The 23,218-nt window shown below is 50.2% G+C and overlaps 1 protein-coding gene across 2 annotated transcripts in view; it reads left to right on the top strand.

Annotated features, from left to right (window-relative positions):
- Positions 1-23,218, top strand: part of ADGRA1 (adhesion G protein-coupled receptor A1) — a 299,237-nt gene that overhangs the window by 230,378 nt on the left and 45,641 nt on the right. For both annotated transcript variants that reach the window (XM_043988669.1, XM_043988670.1), the window contains 3 exons: positions 8,865-8,992; positions 10,573-10,696; positions 17,646-17,791. In XM_043988669.1, coding sequence (XP_043844604.1) covers positions 8,865-8,992; positions 10,573-10,696; positions 17,646-17,791 — 398 coding nt within the window. The remainder of the gene's footprint in view (positions 1-8,864; positions 8,993-10,572; positions 10,697-17,645; positions 17,792-23,218) is intronic.

Here is a 23,218-nt window from a genome sequence, read left to right as displayed (position 1 = left end):
AGCGGAACCTGTAATTATTTTATTTCATCTTTGAGTATGTTAGAAAAAAGCGATAATTTCTTGAAATGTGTCATTGTCACAAGTCATCCCCTTTACAGGAAGCCACTTTTTCTCTTCTAGTTAGGAAATAAAGTGGACTTTTCCAAATGCTGCCTCTAAAGAACTTAATCACGTCTTTAGAAAGGGAACTAATTCTAGCTGCTCAGAAGCTTTTTTTCTGTAACTGATTCTGGAGACCAATGCAATGACTAAGATCAAAGCAGATTCACCTTTTAGACACTTATCTATTAAGCGACTGTGTTCTTGGGCAAAGCTTCACCCTGTTCATATAGGCATTTTGACTGTTGCAAAAACATAGTTGACTGAGTCCTTGATCTAGTTTGTTAGACTCAACTGCCATCTCTGTAATCTTGGGCAAGTCCTCTCTAGGCCTCAGTTTCTTCATCTATACAAGGGAGAATGAGCCCTGATGACCTCTAAGGTCCTTTCCAGTTCTGAACCATGTGCAGCTGGAGTTTGAACAGGTGAAGATGGTAGAAGAGAGAAGTGTTGTCCTAGAGTCTTCTCTGCTTCAAATTGGTCATTCAATCCAACATTTGAGTTATATCAAGTTATAGAATTTAAAAACTTACCTGGCCAAGATAACCTTGCACTGAGGGTATGTGTTTTAGTTCAGAAATGCAATGGCACCATTAATAGGAGAGTTTTCTTCTTTATTTTTGTATTTCTGGATAATCCAAAGAGTTGATTATCCATGAAGTCCTCTATAGAGTGTCTGCTGTCTGATCTTGACTCCTGTGGCTAATGCCTGGCTGTCGTCTGTACTTGTGTGCCTTGGCAGTCATCCTTGGCAGCCAGAGGATTCTCAGAACATCAGGGCTGGGGAGAACCACAGTAGCCACAAGTCCAATCCCTATGCCAAAGGAATCTATTCAACATGTTCAAAGGGTGGCATCCGCCCCTGCTGGGAGACCTCCAAGGAAGGGGAACCCACCACCTCCTGGGGCAGTCCAGTCCACTTTGGGACAGCTCCTATTATGAGGAAACTTCTGGCATCCAGCCAGAATCCGCCTCTCTGCAACTCCTCCCCTCCCTAATTTCTCCTGGGTCTTTCCCCTGACACCTCCACAAAACAGCCTTCCTATGTTTGGTGTTCCCCACCCCCAGTCTTCTCTTCTATGGGTTAGAGGCCAGCAGTCCTTCAGAAATCCTCATACAGCATGACTTCAGACCTTTCCCCTATTCTAGTCACCATTCTCTAGATATTCTGCAGCTCATAAATGTCCTTCATCCAGTGTTGCACCCGGGAGTAAGCCCAGTCCTCTAGATGGGATCTGATCAGGGCAGAGGACAGAGGGGTTGTTGCCTCCTTAGCTTTAGCAAAAGATCTCTCTGTCTCTTTGACTACAAGGTCCAGTCCAAAGATTTTGGAGCCTAAGGGAAAGAATCATTTCTCTCTCTCCACTTGTCCCCAGGGAATACTTCCAGGAGAGGTTGACAGATCAATAAGAATTAATTATCATTAAAAAAGCAGAGAGGGGAAATTTATCACAGATCTGTAATGAAATCAGCAGAACTATACAAATGGATGTTTGACTGTGCCAGTAACATCACTGCAGTCTCAGCTTATAGCACAAAGGAGGTGAAAGAATAATTCTGCCTCTTTTTGGCTAACTTGTCCTCAAGCACCTTGAGGGTCCCTTGTTCCCTGCCCCCCTGCCACAAACAGTCATTCCTATTAGGCAAGTGAGACAACTCTTGGACAGACTGTCACCCGGTGTGGGTTGGCACCCCAATACCCCCTGGCCTCCAAGGTTGCTTGGCACCCCAGTCCTGGATAGCCTCTTGGTTCTGGACCCTGGCTCTGGCCCACCCATGCATCCTCCCTCTCATCTGCTCTGGGCCCTACTTAGTGGCTGCTTTTGAGTCTCTCTCTTTCTCAGGAGGTCCTGACCAGCTCCTTCCAAAGCCTCTGGCCGAAAGTTGGGCCTTAATGTCAGGACTGATTAAAATTCAGTTCTGTGAGTAAAAGAGAGTCAGCTGTGAGTGTCTTCCTATTATTCCTGCCTACCTGAAAGCTTCTGCTGGTGTGGAGGAGCTGTCCAGGGTGCTTCACTTCCCAGCTTTGACCTGTTCTCTAGATTTGAAATTTATTTCCTGGAAAACACATTGAGGAGCATTTTCTCCAACCACCCTCTGCAGAGGGGGCCAGGACTGTGGTGGGAGGCCACGCTGAACTCTCTACTAGTCTGAACCATTTCCTGGCCTTTCCTCTGGTGTTTATTCCCACAAATCGGTTTCCTTTCGCAGCACTAAGAACCTGTCAGAAAGAGAGAAATAAATGTAGCACCACAGAGGCAGAGGGGCCCTGATGGGGCCTTCCCAGCCTGCCCCTTCCTGTTTGCTGTGGGCAGAGGGTTGTTTCCATCCTTTTCTCCCTTTGGCTCCCCACAGGCTGCCCTTATGTCCAGGGCATCAGCTTGGAAAGACTGTTAGTCACCATTCCCAACCTCCTCCTGGAAATGTCATTTTCTAGTCAGGTGGAGAATTCAGAAGGAGGTCTTCTTCAGAATGGAACCAAGTTGTCATGTGTAAATAATGATACCATGGGTCAATCGACATGCATTTTAAATGGCTATCTGTGTATATTGAACATCAGGTGGCATTTCATGTATGTTTGTATGCATGTATGCATGCAGGTAGCATACCTTTACATTCGAGTGTTTGGAGGAAGGGAAGTCATAAAGAATTTAGTTCAAACTCGTTCTACATGTCTTCTGAGGGTAGAAAAAGGAGCAATGAGTAACATCTGCAATTAAACAAATTTAGTCTCAATATAAAAAAATAAAATGAAATAAAAAACTTTCCTAAGCACCCAGGTTATTTTTAAGTGGTGTGGGTCACCTTCAAGGACTTCCTTTCTCTGGGTGAATTCCAGCAAAGACTTCCTGGAAGAGCACTTTTGTCAGAAGATAGGGGTGGGGAGGGTATCCTCTTGGACTAGCAGCTGCAAAAGTTTCTTCTAGCTCTGAGATAATGGAATTTTGCAGAGTGGTGGGCCAGGAACTAGAAATCTAAAGCATTCATCTGAAGGCCTACAGCCAGCCCCATCCGAGGGGAGGGTAACTTATCTCCCCTGCATATCACGAAGACAAATCATGAGACCTAAGAGATGTCCCAAAAGCAAAAGGGTGTGGGGAGGGATGCTTGAGTAGGAATCCCTTGCTCATTCTCATATCCAAGTCCTCTCCTTGCCTAAGAGTGATGATCAATGATCAATCCAATAACAAGCATTAATTTAGTGTGTCCTGTGTTCTAGGTTATGGTCTCCACTAGTCCATTTTCCTTTTCCTTCTCTTTCTCTCTAAACACCTCCCTGGAAGTTTCCTCTTGCATCACAACTCAATCAGTCTTTTTTTCAGTTTTCCTCCATGGCTCCTTATCCTGTCAAGGAAACAGACTCAATCTTCTTCCTACGTGGCATCTCTTCAAATGCTAGAAGACCCCTCTCAGTCACCCTTGAGTCTTTCCTTCTCCAGGCTGAAAACCCCCAGTTCCTTGGATTGAGGCTTGTTGAAGTTATGGGTTTTGATACTGGAACCACAGGCCTTGCACAAATTCATCATGGCCTCAGCACTCACAGAGTGAGTTGGGATTGGGGGACATGGAGCCATCCCACAAGTCTGTTTGGGAATAAGAAGAGGACAGATGAACAGTAAAGCCAACCACACACTCACATCTCTATGACAGGGATGTTGTTCCATGTTCCTTCTTCTTCAGCAATGTTAATGGTCATACCCTTCTACCTGAGGTCAAGGCAGGAAAGCCCCATATCCCACATATTAGTTATCCTTCATGGATGGGAAGATCAAGTCATTTTCCCTTCTCTGAGAGTTATGGCAATGCACTCAACTCTAAGTCAGTCTTTGCAACAAGATAAAATAAAGGGCCTGGCAGAGTGGTATCTGACCTCTGATTTCCCATACTACTGTGACCTTCCCAGAAAAAGCCTCTGGTACCTCACAAGTTCCCTTACACATTCTGAATAACTTGCTGATTAATTTTGTCCATCTTCCATAGGAACACGTGCACATATACTGGGGAAGAGAGGAAGTATGTGGGGAAGGGGGAAGCAGCATGGTGGTCATTGATCCAGAAGACTCCTTTATTTGGATCCTGGCTTGGACATTTACCAGCCGGGGTGGGGCGGTGTGGGGGGGGGCAGTTTAGCAAGCAGTACAACATCTTTGGGCCTCAGCTGCTTCTTTTTCAAACTGAGGGATACACATATTTGTACCATATTCCCAGAGCTGTCCTGGAGCCAGCTCCTACTGGCTTGAGAGAGTTGATTGTTAGGTTCTCAATGCAAATATTTGCAGTGGAGAAATCAGCAAATGCTGAAAATCAGGACTTAAAATATTGTTTGGTTAATTTTCTAGATTTAATAAAGCGATGGAGAATGTTAATAATGCAAATTAAACTTAAAGGTGCATGTCCATTTTTTGGAGAGCTGCTTGTTAAACATTTACCACCATACCCCTGCTCAACCATCACCATGCCCTTGGGAGTAAAGCACTTTATGAGCCTGAGAGAGCTGTTGTCATCATTGCCCTGCACATCCAGAGGTGCCAACATCCAGCTGCAGTGTGCTGTGGCTTATCACCTGTTGCCTTTGTAGCAACAAAATGGATGCTCAAGCATGACTTTCCAAGGGCACACAGAGGGAGAATGTGAAGATGAAAACCCTGTTTTCTCCTTGTGTCTCCTCCTGTCCTTTCTTCATGTATTTATCCATTCAAGCAGATGCTGCTGGACCGTTTGTACTGTGGCCGGCCATCACCTGACTTCGATGGCTCATGGTGGTCCAGAGGGGGCAATGCTTCGATCTCAAAGGTTGTATCAGTGGATCACAAGTTCTGATGGACCCAACAAAGCTGGAAAGCTCCAATCCTGGGGCTTGTACTAATGATGGACCTTCATCCCATGACCATGGAGGACCAGTGCTCTTGGGAGGGCTCTGCCACAGCTGAGGGTGTTCCTCCACCAACAGAGGCATAAGCCCCAGAAGAGTGGAAGGAGTGCTATGTGCCCAGCACTGTGCTAGGCTCTCCGGACCATTCAGAGCAGTCCAAGGCTGAGTGCTTACCCTTGGTGAGCTCCAAGTCTACATGTGGACAGTCCTATAACCCCTCTAAAATATTTGTTCTCACTGTGTTAACCCTGTGGTACAGGCTGCAGTTTGCCATCTTCTTGGGGATCATGGGCATCACAGCTGTCTCTGGTCTCCCAGCTTCTTGCCCTTTCTCTACAGGCAGGGACTTTGGCAGTGGAAGAGCTGTTTCTTAGGGCTGACCACAAGGGTACTTCTCACTCTGGCTATCATCCACTTTCAGCATTCCTCTTAGCTCACTATTTCATGAAAAAACAGAGGGAGAATGTGACTCATGGCTTCTCCAGAAATTAGTTTTGTTCAGATGGGAGAGTCCTTTTCCTTTCCAAAATATGTGCCTCTCTCCGGATTCTGCCCTTCAAATGTCCTGGCCCACAAGCATCCTGGGATGGAAATGTCCATTTTAGCATCACATTGGCCTGTCTGACAGAAACTGTGCAGAGACAGCATCTCTAAAGTCTCTTCTGGGTACCTCACTGACTTATGACTAACCAAGAGGACAGGAACACTTCTCTGTCTCTGAGCCAGGCTACTTGACTCTGGGTTTCTCAGAGCCCCCCTGCTGCTAGAATGGAAGGTTCTCTGATTGCACTCCCACAGTCTGACACCATTGCCTTGAGGGCACCAACCCTACCCAGCAACAGTTCTTGGTTAACAGGAGAGAGATGGCAGCCTTGGGCCCAGGGCCCCTCCTTTCCATCCTCTGAAACTCTTGGCAACTTGGTCCCTTCCTAGCAGGTGACTGGTCAACAATGTCAAATGCAGCAGAAAAGTCAGGAAGGAGAGGGAGAGAGAAAAAGCTGGTGGGGTTTCCACTTAATTATTGTTATCATCATTATCATTTGAGAAATCACTTTTAGTTGAATAATAGGGTCAGAAGCCATTTTGCAAAGGATTGAGAAGTGAAAGGAGAAGAAATGGAGGCAACAATAATAATAGATGTTTCTTCTTTCCCTTTGCCCGGAAAATGGGGAGCAATAGAGGATAATAGCATGAGGGGATAGTCAGGTGTGGGGAAGGCTTCAAGGATGGAGAAGTCTTGGGTATGTGTGAAGGCAGTAGGGAAGGGATTGGTAGTTAGGGAGACACCCATTGGAGAGAAAAAAACAATGTTCTGACACTGACAAGAAAGGCTATGACAGAGAGGACGTGTCTGGCAAGGAGAAAGTTTTCCTCTTCATCTGACCCTGGAGTAGAGGAGAGGAAATGATAGGGGATGATAAGTTGGAGAGAGGGAACTTCCATTAAATATGATATGGGGAGAAAGCACATGGGTCCTTAGGATTCCCGGGACCCATAATCCTCCCATGACAAATGGCTTTGGTTTTCTCAGTAAATTATGAATCTAGGACCTCAGCAGAGAGTGGAGAGAGGGAGGTGCCATAGTAGACTTGAGAAGAGAGGAGAGGATGAGAGAGAGATTGCAAGTCAGTAGAGGGGAATCAAAGGATGCCTTGCTACAAGCAGGGGCACCAGCTCTGTCTTGAGGAACTTGAAGGCTCTTAGTAAAACCCAGGGAGGACTTTCTGCTGGAGAATTCACAGAATTCAGACTTGGTAACTTCCTACCCACATGACCTTGAAGGAGTCTCTCCCTTCGATGGGCTCTGCTTCCTGTGCATCCATCCAATGCGGGGGGGTGGGGGGGGGGGGTGGGGTGGGGGGTGGGGGGTTAGACTACCTGACCTATAAGATGCTAAGCAGTGCAGGAGGTAGAGCACTGAGCATGGAGTCAGGAAATCCTTGGTTTAAATCCAACCTCAGATAATGACTAACCACGTGGCTCGGAGCAAATCACTTAACCTCTCAGCTTCAGTTTCCTCATTGGTCAAGTAGGGGTAATTACAATAACAGTAACAACAATAAATAGCCCCCATCCCCTAAGGTTGTTGTGAGGATACAAGGCAATAATATCCCTAAAGCACTTTGCCAACCTTAAACAGCCACATAAATGCTAGTTGGGATTCTATTGCCTGGAAATCCAATGGAATCTCAGGGCATTCTGCCCTTGGCCCACCCTGTGAATCCGAACTGTTCATCCTGCTTGTCTTCACTGGCCATGGCTCCTGTGAGTCGGTCCCTAGACTGACAAGTAGTGAGCTCCCCAGCTTACCAAGCCAGGAGGAGGAGGGGGAGGGACTTCATTTGATGCCTTTTTCCTCTTTTCTCTGAGAAGGGAGGAGAGCCTGGGAGGTAAGAATTTCATGGGAACTGGACCTCAGTGCCTGAGACTCCTCTCTCCCCAGCGAGCCCCAGTCTTTCTATGGAATGTGTGGAATGTTGAGCAGCCAAAGAGCAGCAGACCCTGAGGGCATGAGAGTTTTATTGATTCCACCCCCTGCTGTTGTCCTGAGGGAAATCTGCCCTTCCTGTCCGGTCCCTGTGGCTTCTTAAGGTTTCTTAAGGGAGAAGGGAAGGAAAGAAACATTTCTTTAGTGCCTACTGTGTGCTAAGTACCTTTTACAGCTAGAGCACCTACTGTGTGCTAAGCACTTTTTACAACTAGAGTGCCCACTGTGTGCTAAGCACCATTTACAATATGATCTCATTTGAGCTTCTCAACAACCTGGGAAGTTGGTGATGTTATGATCCCTATTTTACAGTTAGAGAAACTGAAGCAGAGAGATGGTCAATGACATGCCCAGGGTCACACAGCTAACAAATGCCTGAGGCTAGATTTGAACTCAGTTTTTCTGACTCTGGGCCGAGCACTTTTTCTACTGTGGAACCCCTGGCTGCCTCTAATTCCAACCCAAACCACTCCCCTTTATCTAAATAAGCTGCTTAAATTGTGAGTTCCTCCTTTGCCCAGAGGACCAGCGGCATACTCATGTTCTGCCAACCTCTGCCAGGGCCATCTCTCATCCTGGCATTCTACAAAGACCCCCGGCTTCCCCAGAGGCCATTAAACCCTAGGGGAGGGAGGAAGTTGAGCAGCCCCTGCAAGGTGCTGAGGCTTTCTATTGGCAGACGCGTGAGCGCCCCGGGTCTTCTGAGTTTCTATGGGCTATCGAACTTTCCAACCACATACGTGGGGTGGTGGTCTCTGGAGCTGCTCATAGTGAGGACAGGTCTGAGCTGGGTGGGGGGCGATGTCCTAGCCTCGTCCCTGACATTCAGTGCTTGTCCAGGTGAGTTCTGGGCGTCCATCTGCAATGGCTGTTCCTGGCTACACAAAAGGGTTTTCCCCAGCTGAGCTGCTTCTTCTCAGGAGCAAGGGGAGTCCTGTGAGATGGCCAGCCTTCTTTATGACGTCCCCAAAGGCTTCGTCCATAGCCAGCCACAGGCTCCAGAGCTCACCCCACCAGATCAGATGTTCTGAGGGGAAGGGGACCCTTGGTCCCCTGCTGAAACGCAAAGCCGAACTTTGGAGGTGGGCTTCCAGAGCCAGCGACAGATGCGCCTTCCCCGACCTCACTCACCCCCAGGCTCAGGCCAGTGCAGAAGCAACGGTACCTCCCCCTCCTTCCACCCCAGATCTAGGCCCTGCATACCCCTCCTTGTGGCGGCTTCTCAAAGAATTCCCTTCAGTCCCGGGGCTGGCCGACGCCCCCTCTGCCTTGCCTGAATCGCTCCCGAGTGGGAAACGCTTTGAGAAGCGCGGGGCCCGGGCCCCTGAAATAAGGCCGGCGCGTTCTGCTCCCGGCAGCCCATGCCTGCCGGACCGCGCTCAGGTGATTTTTCTTCTGTGACAGGATCTGAAGACGGTCCTCTCCCTGCCCGAGGACCCAGGGGAGTTCCTGCACCCCGTGGTGTACGCGTGCACCGCCGTCATGTTATTGTGCCTCTTTGCCTCCATTCTCACCTACATCGTGCACCACAGGTAAGGCGCCGGCATCACCCCGAGCCCAGCGGTCTGGTCTCAGCAGAGCCGTCCCCTGCCCCCGTTGGACTGGGGATAAGAGCAGGCACTGCGCTCTTCTGCGCACCCAAGCGCCCCTCAGTTAAATATGGGGAGGTAGTAGGCTGATCTGGGAGGAGGTAGTGCGGAGCAGGGAAGAGCTTGGCCCAGCCCCCTCCCCCAAACTACTTCCCGTCATCTCCTCCCCGCTGATTTAGGTGCTCCGAGCTGTCGTTTCGATGCTCTTCAAATGTGGCTCCCCTGGGTGAAGCCCGGATGTTTCCAGCCCAGTTACGGCTCTGAGTCAAATTAAATGACTTCCCGTGGTTGTCTGCCCCCTTGATAGTCCTTACTGAGCCAGGCAGGCCAAGGAGGCACCGCTTGGCTGATCCCAAAGCACTGCAGTCTGGCTTCTGGGTCCCGGGGGCAGACACTCATCCTGAGGAAGAACTCGCTTTGAATTCCCATCACAGACACTTAAAAGCCGTGTGACTATGGAGAAGTCCCTTGTCTGGGCCTCGTTCCCTCCTCTGTAAAATGAGTGGGGCTGGGCTCTGGTCCACCAGGACCTTCTCAGCTCTGAATTGAGGATTCTATGGGAGACCTGAGCCAGGCTGGTCGTTGGGCCTGCCACCAGGGCCATACTCAAAGCCTCTCAGCTGGGAACTTGTGTTCTGCCCTCCATGCCCCATGGGGCACTAAGATCAGCTAGGCTGGCCTTAGAGTGCTCACCCAGGCTGTCTCAGCCACAAGAGGTCCAGGCACCAAGACCTGGGCCTGGGGGCAGTCTGCATGACCAATCTCTACCAACATCCGAGGCACAAGCTGCCTGAAGCAGCCCACTTCCAAGAAGTCCTTCGCAGACATTCCTGGGGACTCCCAAAGGTCAGATGGTGGAAGTCCCTAAAATGTCCTTTGTCCTCTGAGTCTGTGGACTCTTCTTTGCTTCTTCTGCCTGCAATCATGGCACAGCCCATAGGGAGTGGGGTGTTAAAGAAGACAGAGAGCCCTGTGCCTGGCACCAAGTAGATGGGACAGCGTCACAGGGGCCCAAACTGGGGGACCCCTGGCCAGGAGTCCCAAGACCTAACCCTTGTTCTGATTCTGGCAGTGAAGTCTCCAGCAAGTCTCTTCCCTCTGGGGTGCCTCAGTTTCCTTGTCTATAAAGCAGAGTCTCTCCTGGATTTCCACCCCCTGGAGCCTGTTATAAGCCCTGATGCTCGTACTCCATCTTGAGGGGGGGGGGGCAGTGAAGGGAGGGTCACCAGGTCTGGTTCTGTAGTCGACACGGTGGGTGGGGGAAGGGAAGAGAATGAGCCTGTATGCAGTACCTCCCGTGTGTCAGGTGCTGGGCTGAGCATTGTGGTTGTTGTTTGCAAATATCCCTTCATTTGGCCCTCACAACAGCCCTGGGAGATCATTATCCCCATTTTACAGATTAGGAAACTGAAGCAGGCAGCAGTAAAGGGACTCGTCCAGGGTCAATCAACTAGTGACTGTCTGAGGCTGGATTTGAACTCAGGCTGTGGGACACTGACCAAGTTGCTCTTTTATCCTCACAGCACAATCCGCATCAGCCGAAAGGGGTGGCACATGCTTCTCAATTTCTCCTTCCACACGGCCCTTACCTTTGCTGTCTTTGCTGGGGGCATCAATCGGACCCAGTACCCCATCGTCTGCCAAGCTGTAAGTACCCAAATTCTCTTCACGTTTCCCCAGAAGTCTGGCCTGAGGGCAAGAGTACCTCCCCCTCCCCAATGTCACTAGTGCCATTTTGGGCCATTTGGGGCATGTCTCTCCCATGTCTCTGTCTGGATTGGGGCTCAGCAGGTAGATCTGCTCTGACTGCCCACCCTGAGCAAGGCTCTGGGCACTGGGGCTGGGCTGCTTTTGAAGGGACAGAGTTCAGCATTGGGGGCCCCTGCCTGTCATCACCCTCAAGAACCCTAAGGAGCAAGTGGCTATTCTCTCTCTGGGACCCTCATAGACAAGGGGACAGTTTCCTCTGGTTGGGGGAGGCAGGAAGCCCCTAATCCCCCAGAGAGGGGTAGTCTGGGCCCCAGAGAAATGAGATTTGTGGTGATTCGATTGTGCAAGTGAAACCTGGAGCCAAAGCTAGCTTGGCAAGCTGAACCAACAGCTCCTCGGATCCCTGTTTGTGCTGGGCAGGTCTGGGGGCTGAAGATTTGGATTCAAACCCTAGTCCTGCCACCAATTAGCTGTGTGACTTTTCTCAAGTCTCTGTCTCTACAGGGGCAAGGCCACTGCCTGTCTTCTCTCTGTGTCTCTGCCTCTCTCGGCTCTTGGGATTGTTGAGAGGGACCCAGTCGGTCAATCAGTCTGCAAGCATTTATTAACCACCTACTGTGTGCCAGGCACTGTGCTACATGCTATGGACACAAAGAAAGACAAAATATGGCCCCTGCCCTCAAGTAGCTCCCAGTCTAACAGGGAGATGCCATGCAAATGACTGTAAAAACAAGAAGTGTTTGGGACACATCGGGGATGACAAGAGAAGGAAGGGAAGAGCATTAAGAAAGACAATGAAAGGCTTCTTGTAGGCATTTGGGGAAACTAGAAGGAGGCCAGGAAACAGAGACGGAAAGGAAGGAAAGCAGAGTACGGCATCATCTCATAACAATGATGACAACAGTAGTGACCATTGACAAGCTTAATATGTGCCAAGTTAAGGCCGTTACAAGGGTTACTCTGGAAGAAGGTGCTGCTATTATCCCCATTTTACAATTGAGGAAACTGAGGCAAACAGAGGTTAAGTAACTTCCCTAGGGTCACACAGCTAAGAAGTACCTGAGGCTGGATTTGAACTCGGGTCTTCCTGATGGCTGTTGTGTCACCTAGTTGTCCCCATAAGAAGATTAGAAAGGTAGGAGGGGGCAAGGTTAGGAAGGGCCTTGAATGCCAAACAAACACTTTGTATTTGCTCCTGGAGGCCATAGGGAGCCACTAGAGGCAGAGGGGTGATGAAATAACTTTGGTGACTGAGTGGAGATTGAACTGCAGCAGGGAGAGATGAGGCAGGCAGACCACCCCGCCTCCAGCCGCTATGGCAAGAGTCAAGGAGTAAGGAAATGAGGGTCTGCCCCAGAGGCAGAGCAGGAGTAGAGGAGAGGAGGGGGCATGTGCAAGTTGTTGCAGAGGTGAAATTAACAGGCCATGGCACCATATTGGATCTAGGGGCAAAGATAGGGAGGGGTCCAGGGTGACTCCTAGGTGGGGAGCCTGAAGGACTGGCAAGAGAGTGTCAGCCTGGACAATATGGAAAGGTAGGAGGGGGAATGGGGTAGGGAAAGGATAATCAGTTCTGTTTTGGACATATTGAACTCAAGGTGTCTACTGGCCTTCTGGTTTGAGATGTCTGGAAAGCTGTTGGGAGGTCAGCAGAGACACTAGGGCAAGAGGGGCCTAGAGATGATAATTAAGTTCATGGGAGCTGATGAGATCCCCAAGTGAAGGAGTCTAAAGGGAGAAGAGAAGAGGGGCAGGACAGAGCTCTGAGGGACCCCCAGGGTTAGAGGGGATGATCTGGAGGAGGAGCCCACCAAGGAGACAGAAGGTGCTGTCAGAGAGGTGGGAGGAGAACCGGCCAAGAGGGGTGTGTTCTGCACACCCAGCTGGCAGAGAGGACCCAGGAGAGAGTGGCTCACAGCACCCAAGGCTGCAGAAAAGTCAAGGAGAAGGAGGATGGAGGCAGAATCAAATCCAGACCTCCTGGCTCCTGTTACAGACCTGACTGGTGCCCGTGAGTCATGGAGGCAGCTGTGTGGTGCAGTAGATAGAGCACCAGACCCAGTCAGAAAGACCTGGGTTGTTGGGTTTCTCTCTCTCATGCCTGGAGTCCTGTGGAGACAAGAACTCTCCCCACATGACCATGGTCTGGTGAGGGAACAGGCTAGATCTCATCTATGGCTGCTGTCTGAGCAGCCTTGACCTGAGGACCTACCCCCCAGGCAGAAGCCTCCTCCAGCTGCCCGAGCCTTGCAGAAAGGGGAAGGGTTCTGTGCATGGTGGGGAATGAGCATGGTAGAAGCAGCTCTGGTACAAAGGGGTTTGCTCCAAGGACTCCAGGGTCCCCTGGCTTCTCCCCAGCCTTAGGGACTACTCAGATAGCGACCCAGAGTCAAGACAGCTGGTTGCCTTTCATCCACTGTAGAGTGGGGCTTTTTCTGGGGCTGGCCAAACAAGCCCCCTCCCACCACACCCTGTGCTCATGGGAGAGGATCCAGGGCTCAGCGTGGTCTTATCTGTATCCAGGAGCACCAGCTAGACCTATCTTCAGCCTCTCTGATCTCTGGATCCCAGGAAGCTGACACTGAGATGACGGAAGGGGGCAGACAGTTGTTATGGCAACAGAGGGGATAATTATAACTATTAGGGGACACAATAAACATCACCAGATGGTCATCATTGGCGCTCTCAGGAGGGGAGCTGGCCTCACTCAGCCTTCACCCTGCCCAGACACCCCACTCCAAAAGTCATCCTGGGGAGGGGTCTTGATTTCTGAGCCAGCCACAGCTACGCTCTGCCTCGACCTCAGCTCACCCGTGGGCACCCTGGGGCAAAGGGGGCCTGACTCAACCTTCACAGAGGCCTTGACCCCTGAGGCTACCCAAACAGAGACATGAGGGGCCACTGGCTCCCCCAGAAGGGGGGACTACAGAGTTGGGCCAAGATTCCTGCACACAAATGTGTTCCTTCCCATCCCAAACTCGAGCGACTGTACACCAATCCGGGGTCACCCCCTTGCTTGCACTAGGCTAAAGTGGGCCTCGGACTCTCCTTTGAGTCCTTGATTGAGACTATTTCTGAATGCTGTCCCCTTCACTTCAGCCAAGAGGCCCATTCCAGGGTGTCCCAGCAAATAGTCACCTCCCTCAGTGGCCTTGCCAGGCCGTGCGTGGCTTCATCTGGAGACAAACCAAACAGACCTTGTTGTGCTCAGTCCTCAGGGGCCAGGCTGGGGCCCTCACCCACTACTGTGCTCCCCAATTAGAGCCACGTTGTCCTTGTCACTGCAGCATGTCAAGTGACCGCCTCAGAGGTTACCTCATTTTGTGCAATCAGACAGAGGCTACGTCATTAGCTAATTTGGTCCCAATCACTGTTTCCATAGTAATAAAGACCTCTCCTCTGCATGCTGCGTGTGACAGATGGAGTGCCACTTTATTAGGGTACAACCACTGGGCATGTCAGCCCCCTAGGTTCACTGGGGTGCTCAGTGAGCTTCCCTTGTTATTCATGGGGATATGTGCTCACAGATGTTTGCCTAGGCTAACTCAGAAGGTGGCCGGGACCAGAGTCAGTGCCGGCCGGGCCGGTCACTCCAGAGCCTGGGCCCAGGGACAAGGTGGTCTTAATTCTCAAGGAAGAGTCCAGGGCAGTCCATCCTGGAGGCTAGTGAGAGATGATCTCAACCAGATCGGGCTGGCCAGCCAGTAATCTGTCTAGGGACAGAGGGCCTCATAGTCAGAGGATATCAGGGTTGGAAGGGAACCTGGCCCTGCCTCTGCTGGGAGCCCTTGGTGGACAGAAAGCTTACCCCTTTGGGGGCAGCCCATTCCAGGGTGGGGCAGCTCTTGCTCTTGGGAAGTCTTCTGATGTTGAGCCTCAATCTGCCTCCACACCTTCTGCCCCGTCCCCAGTTCTGCCATTGTTCCCAGACCAAGACAGCCCTAAATGCAGCATGGCACCTGCTAGACAGCGAGCTCCTTCTAGACCCAGGGTCTGCCTGGCACACGGTGGGGGCTCAATCAATGCCCATTCACTTACTCACTCATTCATTCACTCCTTCCTTCCTTCCTATCTTCCTTCCTTCCTTCTTCCTTCATTCCTGCCTTCCCCTGCCCATACTCTTCCCTTCTGTGGCCAAAACCATTGGCCTTCATCAGGCCCAGAGACTGGACCAATAGAACACTTTCCAAGAGTGTAGGCTCAGAGGTCCTGTGTTCAGATCTTACCTCTTAGGCTCACCGCCTGTATATCCATGAACCAATCACTCCCTTTCATCAACTATACAATGGGAGGGTCTCTGAGACCCCTCCAAGTTCTGTGCTTGTGTGGCTGTGATCCATCACTACAGCTGTCCCAACATGGAGTGGTTGGCTCTGGGCAAAGGGAACTGCCCCTCCCAGGAGGTCTTCAACAACTGCAGCTGTTTTAGGTGGGCACTGAGGGCCAAGTTTGTTCCATCTCTGAGCTTGGCACTCATTGACTCAAGATGCCACAGTGTAAAACTCTAGGAATCTCATCAGTCACCATGAGGGCCAGGTAGGAGCAAAAGGAGCCTCTTAGAAAAGGGGAGAGGACAGAGACCTGAGGCAACCAGGCTGGCCCCTGGAGGCTCTTCCTCCCGTGATGAGAATTTCATGGTAACCTCACCTCAACCCCAAGCAGGGCACCACCCAGGAGCTACCCACCCCGGAGCCCACGTGAGGTCCACCCAGTGTCTTCATGGTGAGCACATGGTGCCCCCATGATACCCACACAGCACCCACATGGTGCCCATACTTATTCACAGCCGGGACAGAGGAAGCATAGCTGCCCACAGCTGTGAGGGAGTTCCCACAGCTGTGAAGGAGTGCCCACATCTGTGAGGGGATGCCCACAGCTGTGAGGGGTGCCCACATGTGTGAGAGGGTGCCCACAGCTGTGAGAGGGTGCCCACAACCGTGAGGGGTGCCCACACAGAGGGAGGGCCAATGGTCTGCATGCTCCTGGATTCCTAACCCTGTGCCTGCCCTCATCGTCTCCTCCAGCTGGGCTGCCAGCCAGCTCTTCTTCCCACACATTTTGGCATTTTCTCCTTCAAAGGTCAGAAGAAGCTGTGCTCCTGACCCAGTCAAGCCCCCTGAAGTCTCCTTCCCTACAAGGAGAAGGACAGATAGGTGCTCTGCTGGAAGAGGCAGATCTGCTCTCCAAACCCCCCCAGCTCTCAGACCCATGGCCAGGCTGCAGGAGAAAGGAGTGTCCCATGAGGGGCAGGATCCAGGTGTGCACACCTGCTGCCTCACCCTGGTGGGGCACCCACTGCCTAGCCTTTATCTTCCATCTTGCCTTGGTCTGCAGAACCCAGCATCAGAGTTCATTGAAAATAATAATTACTGGGGGCAGCTAGGTGGTGCAGTGGATAAAGCACCAGCCCTGGATTCAGGAGGACCTGAATTCAAATCTGACCTCAGACACTTGACACTAGCTGTGTGACCCTGGGCAAGTCACTTAACCCTCATTGCCCCATGAAAGAAAGAAAGAAAGAAAGAGAAAGGAAGAAAGGAAGAAAGAAAAAATAATCACTGGAGTTCCCGGTGCACATTGAGTTTTGCAAAGCACTTTACATAAGGGATCTCATTGTCAGGAGCAATTATCTCCAGTTTACAAATGAGGAAATCAAGGTACAGAGCTCTCAAGTCATTTGCCATGCACCTGCAGGGTCTTCCTGACTCCCATTCCAGCACTGTCTCCCCTCTGCTACCTAGTGGCCTGTGATAATCTGCCCTCACTGAAGAATCCAATCTAATTCAATAGGCATTTATTAAGCACCCATTGTATGTTAGGCATTGTGCTAAACTCTGGGTATATAATTCCTAAAAAGAAGGACATTCCCTGCCCTCAAGGAACCCACTGTGTGCCAGGCTCTGTTGGGCTAAGCACAGGTGCATAAGACTGTCGGAATTCCAGGAGTCAGGGAGAACTGAGTTCAAATCCAGCCTCAGAGGCTATGTAACAATGTGTGACACTGGGCAAGTCACTTCACCTCTGTCTGCCTCTATTTCCTCAATGATAAAATGAGGATAATAACAGCACCGAATCGCAGGATTGTGTTGAGGATTAAGTGCTTGGCACAATGCCTTTCAAATAGTAGGCACTTAATAAATGCTTATTCCTTCCCTCTTCTGTAGGTCATAGACCTTTCTCATACTGAAGGATTCTCTTCTTTCTCCCTTTATAGGGAAGGTGCCCTGGTACACTTTGGGTGGATGGTGGGTTCAAGCCATCATCAGGACACACTGATCACTAGCTGTCAGGGGGCCAGGGGCCACTAGAGCTTTGCCAATCTAAGACATCCGCTGTGGGTCCTCGGGAGCAGCTAGTACCAAGGTCACTTCTGGATCTCCTGGCTAGATCTTTGGATGCTCAGGGCCTGTCCTCCCCTGGTAGGGGTGGAGGTTGGGGGGAAGAACTCCCAGGCTGAAGATACCTAGCTGCTGGGCAGAGCCCTGCAGTGACTGCCCCAAGGACTCCTGGGGTATCAGCTGGCCCATGACCCAAGAGTACCTGGCACCTCAGCAGGTCCTCACCTGGAGCCAGACACATACTCGCTGCCTGGGCCAACTGAGCCAATGACTCTTCCAGGCAGACCCTTTCTGAACAGAGCATCTCATCCTGAGAAAGACCCAAGCTGGTGGAACCTAGGCCATGGGCCCCTGAGGCCTCTACACCTCATCCCACAGCACTTCCCAAGCCCTGTTCAGCAGGTGAATCTGAGCTGCCCACCATGGTCACCCCTTAAGGCCACATCCTACACACAGCTTCTAGGTCCTTCTGCTCAGCAGGAATTCACTGGGGGAACCTGAACATCTCAGCTGATGCTCCTTGGCTGACTTTGACCTTCCTTCCCCAGGTTGGTATCACACTCCACTACTCCACCCTCTCCACGATGCTCTGGATTGGTGTGACTGCCAGAAACATCTATAAGCAGGTGACGAAGAAGGTGCCCCAGGGCCCAGGGGGAGAGCAGCCTCCATACCCCAAACAGCCGCTACTCAGGTAGGGACTGTCTATGTCTGTCTGTCTCATGTGTGTGGCTCAAACAGTAGGTGCTCTGGTGCCTTCCTGGATATGCCCTCTGATGGCTACAAAGCTAGTTCAGAGCTGGTGATGACATTGGGGGACCTCTGGGGCCTAGAGCTAGGGCATGTGGGCTTGATGCAGCAGAAGGGGGCAGACTCTCTGACAATTGATGCAGCCCTATGGGAAATAGGCAGTCAGACTGACCCCAGAGATCCCAAGAGCACCTCGGAGGGCTCTTGATTGCTCCTTCACTTGGGATGGAGTCTCACCAAATGCTCCCATGGGAGCTTTGAACCCCTGCTGGCCAGCTCAGGCCAGATGACCATTATGTTGAGGTGCCACACTGCAATGGTTTGTAAAGGGAATTCTTCACTTGGGAGTTCCTTGTGTCCATAAAAGTCCCCAACCTCATCTCAAGTCATTCTGGCTGTCTCCTTCAGATTTTGCCAAGGACATGGCAGATGAGTAGTGACTAGAAGGGCCAAGGCTACCGTCACCTGTAGCCTCTCATCTTGTGCCTGAATCAGTGTCTCCCTGAAGAGAACTTGGCGATGTTGGCCAACATTTTGGCTCCTGTTGACACAACACTTGGATTTGGCTCATTCCAGTCATGTTGAAATGCCACATGCTGCCCAGCCTGTCCTGACCCTCTCAGGGTCACCTGAGACCCTGCAACTCTGGCCAGAAGGGGCTCTTAGTTGACCAGAAGTCACATCATGCTTTCTTTTTTCTCTTGGGAAGGTTATTTTCTCTTTTTTAAAATCATAAAATTATTTTATTATTTTCCAATTACATGTAAACATAGTTTTCCACATTTATTTTTATAAGGTTTTTAGTTCCAAATTGTTCTCCCTCCCTCACTTCCCTTCCCCCTCCACAATATAGAAAGCAATCTGATGTAGGTTATATACGTACAATCACATTGAACATATTTCTGCATTAGTCCTGTTGTGAAAGAAGAATCAGAACAAAAGGAAAAAAACTCAAAAAAGAAAAAACAACAACAACAAAAGTAGAAACAGTACGGTTCAATTTGCATTCAGAATCCACAGTCCTTTTTTCTGGTTGTGGAGAACATTTTCCACCATGAGTCCTTTGGGATTGTCTTGGATCATTGCACTGCTGAGAAGAATCAAGTCTATCACAGCTGATCATCACACAATGTTGCTGTTACTGTGTACAATGTTCTCCTGGTTCTGCTCATCTTGCTTAGCATCAGTCCACTTGAGTCTTTCTAGGTTTTTCTGAAATCTGGGAAGGTTATTTTCATGCTGTTTATTGATGTTCAAGAAATTCTTCCTCCCCTTTCAGCAGAGAAGGAGGGTTCAGATCTCTCTTATGAGCAGGCAGACATCCGAGCTGTCAGCCTCTCCTCCTTTTCCCCCCACCCTGCCCAGTATAGCCCCTGCTGGTGGCCATCCCATTTCATTGAGTTGTTTGGGAAAATAGTTGGCTTAGAGTCTCTGGGATGCCATCAGCTCCCCACCCCCACCTGCCCAGTCCATAGTGTTCCTCTCCTGGCAAGTGGAGAGAATGGGTTCCCATGAGGTCTGTCCCCCATGGGACAGTCATAAGTCAGAGCCAGAAGAGTGCATCAGGAGGTGATCTGAGATCAAAACATGGCCATGTTTGAGTCCAGGCAAAAACCAACCTACACCAGGTCTCATCTTCAAATCAGGTTAGATGCCTTGTCACCAACAGGCACCTCGGGAGGAAGGATGCTGTGGCTACAGTGCCCTATATCTTAGAATGAAGCCTCCATAGGACTGAAAAAGAGCCATCCCTGGGCATTGCTCAGTTTCAGACGCCCCACTATCGTCATGCCAGATCTGTGTCGATGGAGCTATTCTGAAGGCACCCAGGACCCAAGAGGAAGAGGATTCCTCCCAGGGGAGTGGGCCAAGGTGGCATGCATGTTCACATGTAGTCTTTGGTCTTGTCCATGGTCAGGGCCAACCCCCTGGGGGCACTGTCTGGGGACTGACTCCCCAGAAGCCTCTGGGGACCCCTCAGAGGAGACTATAAGGGACACAGGAGGCCCCTTCCTGGGACTCTGGTCACAGGAACTTGCCAGCATACAGGACCTCACAAGTGGGACAGGGGGAGGATGGTTCAATGGTCTTTTGATGACCTGATAAGCTCAGAAGCATAGGCAGGAAAATCCATCTGTCTCACTGATACCCAGATAGGATTCAGCTTTTCTCTTAGAACCAAGTCAGTGGCTACTTGTCCAGGGATGAGCCAGAAACTGCAGGAAGTAACTCTCTGCCCTTCTCAGTACAATCAAGCCAGCCCTGCCGAAGCTCCCTGCACAGAGCTGGGAGACATATAGCACCTATAAGTGAATGAATGAATGAGTTAATGAATGAATGAGCCAATGAGTGAATGGAAATCAATTATTAAGCACCCTATGCCAAGCACCGTGGGCTAAGCAATAGGGACCCATAAAAAGGCAGGCAGTGCTTTCTCTCAGAAAGTTTACATTCTATAGAGGGGACAATACACAAAGGGGCACAATGACTAAGGAGGGGCACTTTGGTTTAAAAAGCCATAGGGATAAAAAAACAAAATAAAAATGAAAATAAATCAAAAACAAAAACAAAAAAACACAAGTTATAGGGATGAGGCATGAGGACTTAAGGAAGCAGTCTGGAAAACCTCATCCAGGAACAGTGACAGAGTTGAATTGAGTTAAGTTCACAGTCCTGGAACTGGGAGTGGGTAAGCTGGGTGTCAATGTGGTGGAAGAGAAGGCTTGGCAGTGGTGACTGAAGCAAGTGAACCAGGACATCTCCTGAATGATGCACAAGAGATGCAGTCACCAGCTAAGGCAGGCAGGGCTGGGGGTGGGATGGGAGCAGCAGGAGTTAATCTGCCAAAACAGACAGAATTGACTAATCCACAGCATTGGAGGGGCAGAACAATGCATGGTGAGGCCCCGGGTCCCCATTAAGGAGTGAGCAGGGACTACTGCTCAGAGGAGGCATCCTTGAAGTCAGACTGAGCTCTGAGCAGGGGGTCCTCCATCAGATTCCTGTGTCTCAGTCTGCAGCAGTGTACAGCCAAATCCAGAAAAGGGAGATGCAGGACTTTCATTCTTTATGCTCTTACCTATTTGTGCCTTCATGACTCTTCTCTGGCTCTCTTTCTCTCTTCCCCCATCTCCCTCTCTTCCCCTCCATCTCTCTCTCCCCTCTCCCTCTCTTTATCTCTCCTCTCTTCTTCTCTTTATTTCCTCTCTCTTTTTCTCCATCTCCTTCTCTCCTCCTCCCCCTCTGCTTTTCTCTTTTCCCCCCTCCCCATCTCTTTTTCTCTTTCCTTCTCTCTCTTCCCCTCTACCCCATCCTCTCTCCTCTCTTCCCCCCCTTGCCCCATTTTTCTCCTCTCCCCCCTCTCCCTTATTCTCTCTCTTTTCCTCCTCTTTCTTTTTCTTTCTTTTCTCTCTCTTTCTCCATCTCCCTCTCTCCCCTACCCCCTCTATCTGCTTTTCTTTCCTCCTCCTGCTCTGCTTCTCTCTCCCCCTCCTCTCTGTCTCCTCTCTCTTTTTCTCTCCTCTTCTCTCTCACTCTCTTGCTGTCTCGCTCTCTCCCTCTCCCTCTCCTCCTTCACCATCCCTGGCTCCTGAGATATTCCCCACAAGTGAGCCTTCTCCGTTTTGACAATCTTTTCTCATAGTATTTTGGTGACTGTTGAAGGGGTTGTCACTAGTATCATGGGATAATGATGCTCCATCATTCCACCATCAAGGTGCTTCAACAGTAGTCAGCTCCTTATTAACACACCTCCTCCAGCAAGTGTGGCTTCAGTTGATCCCTCAGGCAGAGGAGACATGCTGTGCTCTTGTTTTCCTCTATTTAAGAGAGGATATGATGGGTGTAAAAACCTTCCCAGAGCAAATAAGCACTCACGACCTCCTTCCTTCTGCCTACTTCCATTAGCTCCCCTTCACCATCATGAGGGACCCTAAAGCTTGGAACCAAAAGAAGCTGTAGGTTGTTGACCAAAGAGGACAGGAAAGTGAGCCTTGGGCTCATGACCTTGGTGAGCTTCTATCTTGTCATGACTAATCCTAACCCTAACCCTATATGAATTTATGTGAGATTGACACTTCACATGGGCCTTGTTGACTCTGAAATAGAGGCAGCCCAAGGCCATGTAGGAGGTTGTGTTGAGTCTATGGCCACTTGTCACTGGCATGGCCCATTGTGTGCCATCGTCACAAATCACAATATTGGGCTGCATATTTTAGCTCAGATTTTAAGCTGGTTCTTTTGTGGAGAAGAAGAGACTGAACTGGTCCAGGGAGAACCATCTGCTTTCTGGTCTTTGGGATGTCTCTTTGGTCTGGTTTGGGGGTTCCACTTTGTAGACTCAACACAGTAACCTAAACCCAACCATTAATCCCCAATCACCACAGAGAGTTTCAAATGGATCCATGCATGCCAAAGGGTGTGCCCATACCCTTGCCTCCCTGTAACCTCTGATCCTCACCCACATAATAATCACTGAATGAAAGAATGTGGGGTTCAGTGACTGGAGCACCCCTCACCTGACAAATGAGTGCACAGCCTCTAACTGAGGACCTCCAGGGATCTCCCATTCCATTTGAAGGTTGCTCATCAGGACATTGTCCCTTAATGACAGTCATAACTGGTGTTTGTTGTATTTTGAAAAGTACTTTATTTGTGTGACCTCATTCCGACCTTCACAACAACCCCTATAGGTTAATGCTACCACAATCCCCACTTCACAAATGGGGAAACTGAAGCACACAGCCCTTTAGTAACTAGTCAGATCACACAGCTGGTCTCTGAGATGGTGTTCGAACCTGGTGTTCCCAACATCAAGCCCAGGGCTCTGTCCTTTGCACCACACTGCCTTCTTATATTCAGCTTAAAACAGCCTTTTTGATACTTTCCCTCTACTGCTCCCAGTGCTTCCCTTCGGGTCTAAACAGAAGAAGTCTAATCATTCTTCCCTATGAAGAGACTGGGCAAGATGCTCTCTATGGCTCCTTCCATCTCCACTTTGCTGAGATCCCACATCCTTCCCTATCCACTTCTCCATCAGTAAAAGGAAGAGGTTCAAATGGTTGCTCTCCAAGGTTCCTGTCCATGCCAAATACTACTCATTCTAATGCATGTGAGTAACAATGGCAGCATGTAGGAAACCCCAAGGAGTGAGCCCCCCGGCAAGTGGAGGCTTTGCGGAAGCATCACAGTAGCCAGAGTTTAGAGCACTCCCTCCTGTCTGTGCCTTGCTGTCTCTGTCTCTGTGAATTGCCCAGAAAGTCCCCGTTTGTAATGGGTTGTCCTCCCAATGCTTACTGTGAGCAGGAAGCTATTATTCCACAGTAACAAAGTAGAGAGCTTCCCAGACTGGCCCCCAGTGGAGTGAGATAGT

The sequence above is a fragment of the Dromiciops gliroides genome, chromosome 2 (genome assembly GCF_019393635.1).
Source record: "Dromiciops gliroides isolate mDroGli1 chromosome 2, mDroGli1.pri, whole genome shotgun sequence".
Classification (NCBI taxonomy): Eukaryota; Metazoa; Chordata; class Mammalia; order Microbiotheria; family Microbiotheriidae; genus Dromiciops; species Dromiciops gliroides.
Note: the sequence above shows the minus strand (reverse complement) of the source record. Positions and strands in the feature narration are given on the sequence as shown.